The 14,310-nt window shown below is 39.2% G+C and overlaps 1 protein-coding gene across 7 annotated transcripts in view; it reads right to left on the bottom strand.

Annotated features, from left to right (window-relative positions):
* The window catches only part of CACNA2D1 (calcium voltage-gated channel auxiliary subunit alpha2delta 1), a 1,227,493-nt gene that overhangs the window by 387,994 nt on the left and 825,189 nt on the right, over positions 1-14,310 (bottom strand). For all 7 annotated transcript variants that reach the window (XM_063926939.1, XM_063926941.1, XM_063926940.1 and 4 more), the window contains 2 exons: positions 12,702-12,752; positions 6,241-6,340 (listed from right to left, as the gene is read on the bottom strand). In XM_063926939.1, coding sequence (XP_063783009.1) covers positions 6,241-6,340; positions 12,702-12,752 — 151 coding nt within the window. The remainder of the gene's footprint in view (positions 1-6,240; positions 6,341-12,701; positions 12,753-14,310) is intronic.

The following is a 14,310-nucleotide window of genomic DNA, read 5'->3' as shown; positions in this document are numbered from 1 at the left end:
CTGCTGTTACAGCGGGAGACACAGTGGATTGAAAGGCTTGGTACACTTTCCCCTCGAGGGTTAAATGAATCACTAGGGTTACACTGTTTCTTGTGCTAATAAGATTGTTGCATCTTTAATACATTATTATAGATGGACACACAGCATGTTACTTTATAAGCTATCTCCAGGCAAGGAAGTGTCTTAGACTATGGAGTGTTTATTAGCACAGGCATAGGTGTGCGCAGGGGGGGGTGCCTGGTGCGCACGGGCACCCCCTAATGTCTGGCACCCCGATCTCACATGCCTGATGCAGCGATCGCCGAGCAGGCTGATTACTGTCCCCTCTGCGCTGCAACCTGTCAGGACCTCATTACCGACTGGACGCCTGGGTAAATCAAGGGTGCCGGCTTTCAAATTCCCAGCTCCACCTCCATGTACAAAAACAGTGTGATATAACGTTATTACGTCATGCTGCTCGCATGCCCACCCGTCACACCCACCACATACACACCTCCCTCTTTCTATGCTGTGCCAACGCCTGCCACTGATGAGGAGCAGCATGCAGCCAGCATTCCTCTTAGGAAGACAAATTCAATACTGGCAGGCAGTCGGCAGCAACATTGACACGACACTCATTTTTCCAGCAGCGGCAATACTAGTCTGCGACTGTCATTGTCAGTGAGTGACTGACTTGTAAGTAAGTTACTGCAGCTTGCAGGGGAAAGAGAGGGGGAGCCAGACCAGGCTGAGTAGGAGCACTGTAATTGCAGTGAGTGCCATCAGGGGTGTTTGTTTGGTGCACACTGCAACATCTGACAATGTATCTGCTTTATTAGGATTGGTACAAAGGTGGATATTTTATATGCGTTGATCATCAATAGATGGTGCTAGACACGCCCAAAAGGCGGTGCTAGACACACCCCTCCGACGGTGCACCCCCTAATAAAATGTGCTGCGCACGCCAGTGAGCACAGGCATTCCGTTTTGTTGGATATGTAGCTACTTTTGTATATAGCTACATGAGGAAATACTTGTTCTAAAAAGTCTAGTGCTTGTTGTTGGTTTTTAATATGGTCATTTTTTCACCTTTTTTATCTAGATGTTTTTTTCACATGTATGTGTGAGTTTTGTGATTTATACATTTTTGATCACTGTGATGTTTATAATGTGCATTTCTTGTAATTGTGAACTTGATTCAGCTGCCTGCACGCCACGCCCGACACCACATTGATTGGTAGTGGGATGGGACCTGACGTGCAATGTGTGGTTTCACTGATGCTATATATATGGTGTATACACAATGGTTTCTTATGCTGTCTGATAATCTTGATAAAAGTGCCGCCGAGCACTGAAACGTCGATTTAATCCAAGATGACTTTGTAGTCTTCATTTTATTTGTCCGGAGTGCCGCCGAGTGGTGTGTGGATATTGTGGGCCGTTGCAACACGGCCGTCACGGAGGGCACCTGGCAAGTTTCTACACTGGGACAATAGGAGTGCCGGATCTGGTGGATGTATATATATATATATATATATATATATATATATCTCAATGTATCTCTCTCTCTCTATATATATATATATATATACAAACAGAAAGTTCAGCACTTACCATAGCAAGCTCACTTATCCTCACAACATCAATAAATAAATGATGGGGGTTTAGTTAGTGAATTGGCCAATGCACGGAAGCCTGCATACCGCTCGCCAAGGTACCCCACCTTCATGCAGGTCCTACACTTTCACTAAGTCTCAAAAATTAAAACCTGGCAACTGTATATATTTATATAGATTGAAATATGGTTTGAGGCTTGACACATAAGCACTATAATCAGGGGCATAGACAGAAGCTTGTGGGCCCCACAATACAATTTTGAAAGGGCCACTGCTGTTATTAATTATTTGCCCAATACTTGCACCCTAGTTTATATTCTGAACCATAATAGTGCCCTAGTAAACATTATTTCACATTGTAGGGCTGCCAGATCACATTATGCACAGTACCCACAATTCAAATTATAACATACAGTGTCCACAGTTCATATTATGTAACATTATAGTGCCCTCCAGTTAATTTTATACCACTTTACAATGAGAAGGTCCAGGGGTATAACTAGATACAGTATATTGCAGGCCATACTTCACTATTGGGCGCTACTGTTTTCCTTTTTTCACAGAAAAGGGCATTCACAGGACCACAGGTGGTCCCCATTTACACCACAGAAACAGCAGCACTGAGAGGTGGTGGTGGTGGTGGGGGGAGCAGGTACTAATTAGCCAAGCTCGGGTTTGTTGGAGGCGCCCAGGTCCACATGCCCCTCCCCCTTCTTACCTGTCAGCCTGCAGCACTGCAGACTCTCTCCCAAATCCAGCACACGCTGCTGTGTGCTGGACTGTATTGGGTCCAAGGAGGCTCCTGCCACTGAGTGCAGTAGTCTCCTCTGCCTGCAGGGGTTCAGCGATCACACTGATCATGCCGCCCTCTCCCTCAGATCTATCCTGGGCTGAGGGACATACGGCGCCTCCCTGTGCAGGTCAGCAATGCTCCATGGCACATAAATAATAGGTTTTTTTCACGTTTTTAAAGGGTGTGTGGTCACACATCTGTGGTTAGGCTACATCCCCCTGCATTACCAGGTCCCAGACATCATAATCTTCAATTGCATGTTTTAGTCTATACATGAATAAAATTGTTATATAAGTTAGTTCATCTTCAAGTTTTACTTTAGCAATTTCATTAGGAAAGTATAACTGTACAGGAAATTAGAACAGGGAACGTGAACATTTCTTCCTTAATATACATAAAAAGGAGACAATTCCTTTAATCTAGAAATGTCAGTATTACGAAGTATGTCTTTATCAAAAGAAAGTCTAATATTAAACGGAAAATGATCATAAAAAAGCAATACAGAGCCTCAGGTTGTGCTGTGTGGTCTGCTCATTCATTATTTTTACATCAGGCTGAGCCAGCAACATTAGTTGCAAAGAAAAACATCATCCTGTAAAGTTACATCCCAGACTGCCTGTAACCCAGACACTGTCAGTAAAATGGTCCCAAAACCATGTACATAATATTTTTGTATCTCATTAACTTAAATCAAGATGCACAAATTTAGTCAGTTCACATTGAACATATTGCTTATTAAAAAATATAACTTATTGCTTTGTTTCTGTATATGTTTAATAGATTTTATATATGAATGCATACTGCTTATGACATATACATGCTATCCTTCCTGTAGTTAGTTCACAAAAAGTGTGTGTACAGCATAAATAGTATCAGTACATAAGTACTTTAATGTCATTACAATTCAGTCCAGAGTGGCATCCATTAACACTGTGTGGTGTCCTCACTGTCTAGGTCCTTTACACTAAGTGAGCCTGTAAGTGGTATGCAATTATCTGAGAGAGTTGTTAGAGTCTCTGAGCCATTAATAAATTTACTTTTTTTGTTTCTGTGTTCTATGATTTGCATGCTATAAACCTGTCCATACAACTTAAGGTGGGTACATACAGATGGAGCTATGCTCTTTGAGCGTGGCTGCATCGGGGGCGCGCGGCATGCCTAGGCGCCCCTGTGCCTCGGCGCGTTGCAGATCATACAGAGACGCTCCCATTCACGTTGAATGGGGCGTGTGCACGTCTGCGACGCATGCGCGTCCCATTCGTTTCCAGCGGTGCACCTTGCCGGGCGCACCTAGTTGCAGACGGAGCTCCATCTGTACCTTTGAGATTCCACTTCAGATGTCACATCTTCATGATATACACTATACAGTTGCTCCATCAGATCTTCACCATTACCTGCGTAATGATCTGATGTATGCATTGTGTCCCTGTACACACTGCACAAATTTGTAACCTATGTACAGTAGTTGCAGAAATGTCGGCCATTCAGTCGTCAGAGCGTATACACTACATGATATCTGCACAACATTTATAGATTCTGAGGTGTACTGTATCTAGGGGTCCAAGCACCCCAGGCAAAGTAAGGGACTGTCTCCCCTATGCTGGAAGGCTTGCATGTTGAAAAGGTCATAGTCCTGTGGGAAGGGGCGTGGTCACACAATAGTACCCCTAATTTAAATTATGCCACACAGTATTGTTCTTTACACATTATGCCACATAGTATTAGTGCTTGTTACACATTATGCCCACGGTAGTAGTGCCCCTTACACATTATGCCACACAGTAGTAGTACCCCTTACATATTATGCCATACAGTTGTAGTGCCCCTTACACACTATGCCACAGTAGTAGTGCCCCTTACACATTATGCCCACACAGTAATTAATATGCCCACAAATAATAATTAAACTTAAACTGTCTCTGACTCCCCTCTTCAGTGCACTTTGCCTTTACCTGTTCTGTCTCTGGTGCTGCTACTTACTGGCTACCCAGGGCTTGTCTCTACACCTTTATAGCACTGCTGCAGAACTTGCAATGTTATTTATGCCATTGGTGCTGGAAACTGTAGCTTAGTTTGAGTTTCCTCACTGTAGTGTGGTACGGTGCAGGACACCGGTGCCAGTAACAGTAACTGCTGAGTCTCTGGGCCAGGTACTGTCACTAAAATTCTACCACATGGCTGAGAGTGGCACTGCTGGGCGGTGTGCCCTACCTGTTCGGCACCCCTGGAGAGTGCCTTACTGGCCTGTTGTTAGATATGCACCTGGATTACTTTAAGAATGCTGGAAAGATTCAATCACCAGATCAGAAGCATAAATGTGCCTGTTTCCAGGGGAATCTTATGTAGCAAGTATAGGCTGATGCAAATCCACATTTATAGCGATGATGAAACTAAACATACATATACTGTAGGATACAAGGACAGCACAAATATGCTTAAAATTCTGCATATGGGCAAACATATGCCTGTAGCTCTATGCAAGCAATGTGGGAGCATCTACTGTACAACTGATTTGCATTCAATTCTGCATTAGGTCCATAGTACATATCTCGTTTGCTTTTATAAATCTTTTATTATCCTGATCGCCCTCCCTTAATGCTGCCACTGGCAATGCTGATGAGGAGGAGACAAGGCTGTGGAACACTGGTGACATGGATGGTGCAAGGCAAGAACAAAAGGGTTGAGGACCCAGTGAACAGATGGAGAGTGAACTGGGAAGGATAAATAATGGAGAGCTAAAGCAGACGAGAGGCAAGTTATCAGGATGGCTAGACACTTTAATAAAAAGGGCACATATAATGTTGGGAAGACTAGTTTAGCGTCTGACTAGGTGAGGTAGTGAGTACTAGAGGATGGGACACATTGAGTGAAATCTTGGATGTGAGCATGAGAGGGAGTGACCAGGGTGGAGAAGAGCTGTTGACTGATGTTGACCGAGGGCAAGATGCAATGTGGAGAGAGAAGAGGTTAGCGTTCTTAAATGTTATTAGAGGTCCTGATTAGACTGGGTGCAATACAATATGCAAACACAGCACTAAGTTTAGTGGAATACTGCATTATCAATTTACTGCTTATATCTATTACATTTCACAGTGTAGGTTCAGTTACCAGAGTCTTCTTCAAAACATTCTACAGCACTGACTATTCCACAGAGTCAAAGTAAATCATGTATCTGAAACTATGGCAAACCAAAACCAGTACTGTTATAGGAAATAATGAAGGCTGGGGAGTTTGAGCACCTGAGTACATCTACTGTATAGACACTGTTGATTGCATTGGAGCTAAGAAAGTAGAGTATATGACAAAGTAAATATAAAACAAAAACAAAACAAAAAAATAATATCAGAATTAAATTCTCAAAATCTACTATGTGAAACAAACTAATCTAAGTACAATTATCTTTGTGTATGCCAACAGCACCTAATTAAAATAGTTGCTAATTAAAACTACTGTATTTCTGCTACTGCTTATTTATGTAGTAAACGTATAAATTATTTTCATAGTGACACATGGGGTAGTATATACTACTAATACTATTGCTAAAACTGTATAGTGAGTCATTTCCAATATAGGGAGATGGTGTTGGCAACCATTAAAAATTATACATTTTGTGAAACATGTAAACTGAAGAACTATATAACAATATGTACTCAGTATTAAGTCTTAAATATGTACTTAAAGTCAATTAAAATATTCAAAATAATTTGTATTCCTGTAAAATGTGTTTGTTTGTTTTTTCATATGTGAGAACAATTAAGAAGAATGTGAGTGGAATAGTTAAGACTTAACCGGTATAATTAAATAACATATGGGAAATGTGTATGAAATAGTTATTAATACAGAGATACTCACAGCAGCAACATTCACAAAATCATCATCTGAAAGAGTTTCCAGCATCTCAGACACTGATGTTCTTATCAACTTCAGGGTCAGCCCACTGACACTCCCGCTCCTTTCCAAAGAGACATGAGGAAGAGAAAGGGGTTTCAACACTAAATCTGTTTGAAATATCCTAATCAAGTTTCAGGTCTTGTGTCAATGAAATTAATTGAAAAGCTATTCTACAAGTAGGTTCTCCATGTATGCCCATTCCCACCTACTTTGGGTAATAGGCATTTTAGAAGATCTAAATGGCAGCTTGTCTGCTTCAGGGCAAAGCTCAAACAGGAGGGATTGCAAATGCTGATGAAACACATTTCAGTAATATAAAAGTATTTCAATCCATTTAAAACATCAGATGCAATCTATTCCATCAAAGCGACAAACCAGAGAATAGATTTTTTTAGTACAAAGCAATCTACTAGACACATCAGACTTGATGCTTTTCCCCCTGACATTAACCTAACAAAGAGTCCTCAGTGGAAACCAAGAGATGCTTTTTAATAGACTGTAAATCTCTCACTTTTCACTCAGAATATGCAACCCTAAATATATGACAAATAAAAACTAATGCACTATCAGGGGAACATGATGAATAATAAACTAGCAAAACATGAAGTTGGATTGGGGTTTTCTTACACTTTGAGTGTTGTTTGTTTGTCTATTGCATTTTTGTATCTAGATGTATTGTTAAAATGGGGTTATAACAACTACAAATGCAAAAACTCTACAAACACAAATGTTAAGTAAGATATAATGTATCTATCTATCTATCTAGACAGATACATTTTATATATATATATATATATATATATATCCACAGAATGTCCTGCACTCTCATCAGTACATAAAAATAAGTATGCGGGTGCTCCTAATGACCATATATGGCCACCAATATACCGCAACTACCACCAAAGTGGAAGGTGCACTCTCGCCAAAATCAGTCTCTGAGTACACTTGTTGAGTTAACTTGGTTTAATCAGGTTCAAAAGTGATGCCGTCAATCATCGACGTTTCGGTCCATATATATTGAGTGCCTAAATAGCCTAGCCTTGGCTCTATGCAGTATGCAGCTATCATTAGGCTCATGGCACCGGAGCTGTAAGTATGCTAAATCCACTGCTATCCATGATGTTTGTTCTTTGAATAGTCTGTAAGTCATACTTGCCTACCTGACCCTCTCCATGAGGGAGAAAATGCTCTGTACCTGGACTTTCCTGGTAATGTATGATTGCCATCACCTGTGGTGAAACACCTTTCTTATCAATTAACTAGCTCACCACAGGTGATGGCAATCATACATTACCAGGAAAGTCCAGGAACAGAGCATTTTCTCCCTCACGGAGAGGGTCAGGTAGGCAAGTATGCTGTAAGTACTCTTTTCCTTTTGGTTATAGATGACAAGCTGATCTTAGCTGATTGAGTAATAGCTGCTAAATGTTGTCTCACATTGCACCAGGTATGACTTATATTAGGTTACTTGTTTTATACCTCTTTAGTTGTTTCCTATACCTTTGTTGTTCCTGGTTGGTTGTGTGACAGGCCACATGTCTGATTCCTATTACAGATGGTCCTATTTAAATGGAACCATACATCAGGTCATACTGATTTTGGTGTTTTACCCTGGTAATTTTACCCTGGTAATTTCACCTGTTGAGGTATGAGGTGTGGGGGAGGTTTCCTTGATTATTGGAGCATGGGCATATGATGCACTTTAAGCACGTCTAATACTGTCCAGTTGTATTCTCCTGCCATTTCTTGATTGTCAATAGGGCCTGGGAGGCACTGGTGGTGATGGTGTAGGTGATTTGGTGTGTTTTCACACTACATTGATTTTAACTGTTTTTAATGTTTATTGTTTAGATGTTTTGAAGTGCCTATCTTGATAAAGGTCCACATATGGACCGAAACTTCGATGATTGACGGCATCACTTTTGAACCTGATTAAACCAAGTTGACTCAACAAGTGGACTCAGAGACTGATTTTGGCGAGAGTGCATCTTCCACTTTGGTGGTAGTTGCGGTATATATATATATATTTATATAGTGTACTACAGTATGTTATTAAAGAAACACCCTGCTGAGTGGGAATATACCTCTTTGATAGAGGGCATAACTGTATATGCAGAAAGCAGAGAAACTTTGACGTCCATGGGAATATTTTGTCTTAGAATAAATTACTGATCTTTAGCACTCTTCTTTAACTTCCCTTTTCATCTTAACATCTGAATGTTTGTTACCCACAGGCTGAAATTGAGCTGGAGCACACAAATCAGTGTTTCTAGCACTACATTGTTAAAACAGGCTTTCATTTTTAAAAATTACTTTTAATGTTCTCCAAGAATATATCATGAGTCTTTGAGTATTGAGTCATGAGTCTTTGAGTTCCATGTGTATATTTTCTAAGATCCACTTCTAAATTATCGGAGTTCACCCTTTTATTTTTCTATTTTATCTGAATTCCACTTTTATTTTATCTGAGTTCCATCTCTATTTTATCCGAGTTTCACTACTATTCTATCCACTCATTCTACTTCTATTTAGCTACAGGTTAAGCAATGGCTCCTTATATAACTCCATATTGCTCATCGAAACAATATTTTATTTAATTCCTCTACTTTCTGTCAGTTTGGATTCCCCCGGGGATCAGTGCTTGGCTTGAGACCCACATATGATGACCAAATTTGGATTTATTCTCATCTTCATAGTTGATGTTTTTGATACCAATCTTTACAGCATTTTGTCTCATGGATCTTTATATCAGCTTTCTCCATGATGTTTTATATCAACAATGCTTTTAGAACTTCCATGGCAAAATCCTTGTGATTTGGGATTTTAATTCCGTTTCTTCCACCTTGCCAGTACAGTATCTCTCACATTATCCTCAGCATACTAAAATGATTAAAAGGACACCTATTCAAATCTTCTTTCATAAATTGTATATTTAATAGACAAGTCTATACCCTTCCCCAGCTTGTAAAATTGCAGTTTCAGTAAAGAAATATAAATGTGGTATATTCAAATAAAATCAATATGATAAAATGTAACCTCTCTTACAACAAAAATAAATATTGAAGAACTGTACATAAAATACTTTTTATGCTTTTTTCTTGCATCATTAGTAAATAGCTAGATGAACCTCAAGCTAATTTAAATAAAGAGCACTACACAGGATTGAAATAATATCTCCATTGTTGTTGCAGCTTCTTTTTAATTTGTTAAGATTCATTGTCCTAATAATATGACATAAATCTGAGCACAACAAAATACTATTCATACATATTTGTATATAAATGTAGCGGCGCTCATCATTACTACAATGCATATGCACATACATATGCATCGTGGCAATGACTAGCTGTGCTGTGCTATGCACCCGCAACTCAGTAATGCAATGCCTATGGATCACGGGTGCGAATATACGCATGCGTATTGCAACTAGGTGCAGCCACAACCAGCATGGCTACATCTGTACATATACACCCAATATCCGTTACATAGGACACGTAATAGTTTTGTAACTGAGGCCTGATTTGCAAAAATATTGTCATATTCATGTTTAGAATGTTTGTCAGTTTATCAATAAATATTTTGAAAATATAAATATCGTCCTTGGAGGGCAGATTTTTATATTTGTATGTTTAGTGTCAATGTACAGTATGCTTTTGTTGAATAAAACTGAAATGTTCACATGATCTGGTGAATTATATATAATTTTATTCATTTTTATTTAGGTCTGAAAAACTCAGCCCTGTTTCTATCTACTTTTATGTATAGCTTTCTTGGTTTGGGAAGTTACTATCCCCTTCCAGCGGCATAGTCTTTCAGACCAGTTGGCAAGCACTCCTGCACCCATAGGAATTTGCTGTCTTCTGAGCTGCACATGTGTCTCTTTTATATGTTCTATGTGCTGTGTCTTATTACGGTTGTTGCATCAACCAATAGGGTAAAAGGGCAGTCTGCGTCCTGTGGTAATGTAGGAGGTTATATAAGGGATATGTGTAATTCTGAATCTTGGATTCTTCAAGTTGCTTAGGGAGTACACGTTGCCTGCTGTCTATGGAAAATTATATTCTGCATTACTTCAGCATAAACATTCTTTCTTGTGACTTTCTTCTACTCCATATTACCTGTTTCTCATTATCCTTGCAAGGTAAGGGGCAGACACAAGTTACAGTATGCTGGCTTTTATCTGGTGGCAGTATTCTACTGGTAAGTCTAAATTGTTGGTTGCAAAGAGATTACCCAGTGTTTCTTTTTTGGCAATTTAAAAGGCAAGTTCAACCTAACAAGGCTAGGTAAAGTCGGAAGCCGTTACAATGACTGTCAGGCATCCAATTGATATCTAGGTACTGAAGCAATTTATGTCAACATAAAGGGAAGTGGCGTTGGATAGTTTCAGGTGTGCTTATTCTATCTCCCTTTCTCTATGGCCTTTTTTGGTTCTTTTAGGGTGGGTGTGTTGGTGGCAGCTTCAAAAACATCTGTGTACTCTGATATGCTGGCAAAAAATGTAATAGCTTGTCAGTACTCTATTTTATGTAGAATTCACAAATCCAAAATTGACGAAGATGGCTCATCTTGCCTAGGCTTCCAAATGTAGTTATATGCCCCATGTATTTGTCTCATAGTTATGCGCACATTTACAGCATTGAGTGTAATGCATGGCTATCCCATATGGACTCCACTCTGTTATTCAAGTATCAATTTGGTTTTGTGTTTAAACATTGTATTACAGGTCTGGGCATGGGATGCATTCTTTTAGAATTGGGGCTGCATAGGTTGCAGCTACTGCTGGCAGTTTTATTTCCAATATTAAGAAGTTGGGCCATTGGAAATTCGGTTACAACAAGAAATATATCTGACTCATATTTCTGCAAGCTGTGGCTCCACTGCGAGGAGGGACTCATGGCACTTGTCAATGTATTCACTGAGGACATGAAGGAATTTTCGCCTATTGTTTTGTCCTTCCAGTACAGTATGTAAAAAAAAAAAGGAAAATAAAAGACATCTAAACAAATGGTCCCCTAAGGTTTTTTTTAAAGGGTGTTTTCACCTTCATATGTGTTCATTCAGTCCTTCCCACACTTTGCGATAGGCCAGTCTGATTTAGATGTTGGTGTTTTTTTTTATATTGTTAACATTATCCAGTAGTGGGTAGCTAATCTTTTGTAGGTATAGCTTTTCACTCATAATTATTGACTATTACTGTAGTCTGGGTTTCTGTTACATGCTGCTGTATGGATAAGAGAAGAGTCTGCATTTCATCATTCATTTATTATTAGGCTTCCAGAAGCAGGGTGGAAAGGGATCATTCCAAGCTCAGGGCACCCGGTATATTAGTCGGATTGGGGTTAGAGGTTTATGTTGGGTTGGTTTAAGCTCTATGTTGGTTGAGTGTTTTGATAGATTTTGCCCCAAGTTTAAATTATTTATTTAGGAGAAAATCTAGGTGAGTTTAAATCCACTGATTTGATTTGGGAGGTAAAGATTGATTTGGCGTTCTATTTGAGAGGTTTGAAGACTTGAAAATGGTGGTGTCTGACATCCTTCCAAGTCAGCATTGGTTCACTGAAATGAAGCGGCCAGTGTTGGATAAGACTCATCGCAAGTTCAATGCAGATGTGGTGTATCATGTTGTAACTTAACACATTTATACAGACCGCATGGTCTTCATCTGTCAGTTGAAGAGATGGTTTTGTTTGTAGATAACTTGTTTAGTTTTTTAATTGGGCAATAAAAGGTCTTTTTGTGGTGGGGCTTCGGTCCCTTATGGGTAAATTGTTTTGGTGGTGAAGCATCATAGTCAGTGACCATAGATGATTGGGAACACTACTAACCATTTTTATGCAGTTGGGGTTTTGAATTCACCCGTGTGGGAAATCCCCGGTATAAGCCATCCCCAGTACTGAGTGGTGGGTTCTCCTCAACACAAGTTTGCTGGGATTTTAGAGTCTCCCACCCAATTGAAAAATGAATTAAGAGTCTAGAGCTGAATGCTGCTACATACAGTACATGTCTTGGCCACCATGTCAATAAAAGCAGTGATTTCTTTTGCCATAAACTTCTCAAGCCATGTTTTATTTACAGTATATGATTATTATTGTTGTTTAGAACAAGTAAGATGATAATTCACTTAATGAATACAACTGCAATTACTGTATGCATTTTACAATAATTTCCCACTAAAATACATAATACATAACTATACAAATGAAGCTATATTTCACCTTGAGAGGAACCTTATCAGTGTTTATATTTATCCCTATAAAAGCAGTGAAGATTTTTTTTAAAAAGAAAAAAATATTTACTTTACCCTACCATACAAAAAGCCATTCAATTATATTTTTAGTTCTCAGTCAATCATTTACATTAACCCCACCCTCCAACATCCCCAACCACAGACATTAATACATGAATATTATCATACATACACATCTACCAGGATAAGCATGTCTTTTGGAGATGCAGCTCCTTGTATATACCTAAAAGATGGATAGACCAAAAAAATTATTGAGCATTTCAAAATAATATTAAATTTATTACATACTAATAATAATAATAATAATAATAATAATATTATTATAATAAAATATCATTATTATGTTTTATTGATCAGTGTATTACTAGTATACCAAGCATTTTTTTTTGTATTATTGTGACATACTGTACAGTAATAGAAACTGAAAAGAATAGCATTATGAAGTGTATTTTTAATATATTTCTTTATTCTGAATTGTTCACTTCTAGGCCATGAAGGTTAGTAAACAAGTAGGCTGAGTATCTGCGGGACTGCAGTGTAGCAAGAATTGGATTGATAACAGTTACAGAGTTCATAAGAAAATGTGGCGTTTTTTACTAAGCCTTGGCTGGAGATACAGTGGACGGAGATAAAGTACCAGACAATCAGCTCCTGTAATTTTTCAAACCCAGTCTGTGTCATGGCAGTTAGAAGCTGATTGGCTGGTTCTTTATTTCCGTCCACTTTATCTCCATCCAAGGCTTAGTAAATAGACCTATCTGTAAGTTTTTCATAACATTGCTGTATGTTATCTCCTTTTATCAGCTGAAACAAAATTATAATATGTTAAAAGCTAACTAAGATACTAATATGTTACTAATTTGGTAACATTTTACTTTACTATTTCTATTTAAGCCTACTTGTGTACCAAGGCTAAAATAGTTAATTGCAAAATATAGATTTAATCAGAATACCAAATGCAAATGCTGTCACTCAAGGTGATAATTCATTGACCAATGTACTCATGTAGGGGACAAATACCCAATGACTGAGGAGCATACTGCAGTAATTCTTTAACTCACTATAATTTAGTAAGTGATTTAATACATTTCTAAGTACTTAACTCCAAATGCTGCAGATATCACATTCACTTATATCCTTTGAAACCAATCTTATATAAAGCAGGTCGTGACACAATTAAAATAATTCCTCCTTTCTCCTTGGTTAAAGTATCCATCCAAAAGAACAGTTTACAAGGATTTTATAAATTCAAGTGGGGAAAAAAGTGTTCATGACTAAAATTAATATTGCTAGGACAGGGTAGCATATAAAACACCATCTCCTTGCTCACTTACTAATTGCTCAGATAATTGCATACAGTATAGACTATACATGCAGGGCCGGTTCTAGACCTTGTGGTGCCCAGGGCGAAAGTTTCCTTTGGCGCCCCCCCCCCCCCTCCCCGACAGGTAAATCACAGTTGGTGCGTGTCTTTGGTGTGTGCCCAAAAATAGGGCTGTGGCTTCATAGGGGAGGGGCGTGGCCACGGTTATGGTCCCTGTAGTTGTGCCCCAGTAGCTGTGCCACAAGTAGTTGTGCGCCCAGTATTTGTGCCCTCAGTAGCTGTGCCCCCAGTAGATTTGCCCCCAGTAGTTGTCCCTCCTGTAGCTGTGCCCCCTGTAGTTGTGCCCCCAGTAGCGTCGCTTACAAACACACACAAAAAAACACACAATACTTACCAGCCCCGCACCTGCTTCCCACCCGCTCCTGCGCTGCCCTCAGTCTCTGGCCGCCCGCTCCTT

This window comes from Pseudophryne corroboree, chromosome 6 (assembly GCF_028390025.1).
Source record: "Pseudophryne corroboree isolate aPseCor3 chromosome 6, aPseCor3.hap2, whole genome shotgun sequence".
Classification (NCBI taxonomy): Eukaryota; Metazoa; Chordata; class Amphibia; order Anura; family Myobatrachidae; genus Pseudophryne; species Pseudophryne corroboree.
The sequence above is the reverse complement of the archived record's forward strand: the minus strand, read 5'-3'. Positions and strand labels throughout refer to the sequence as shown.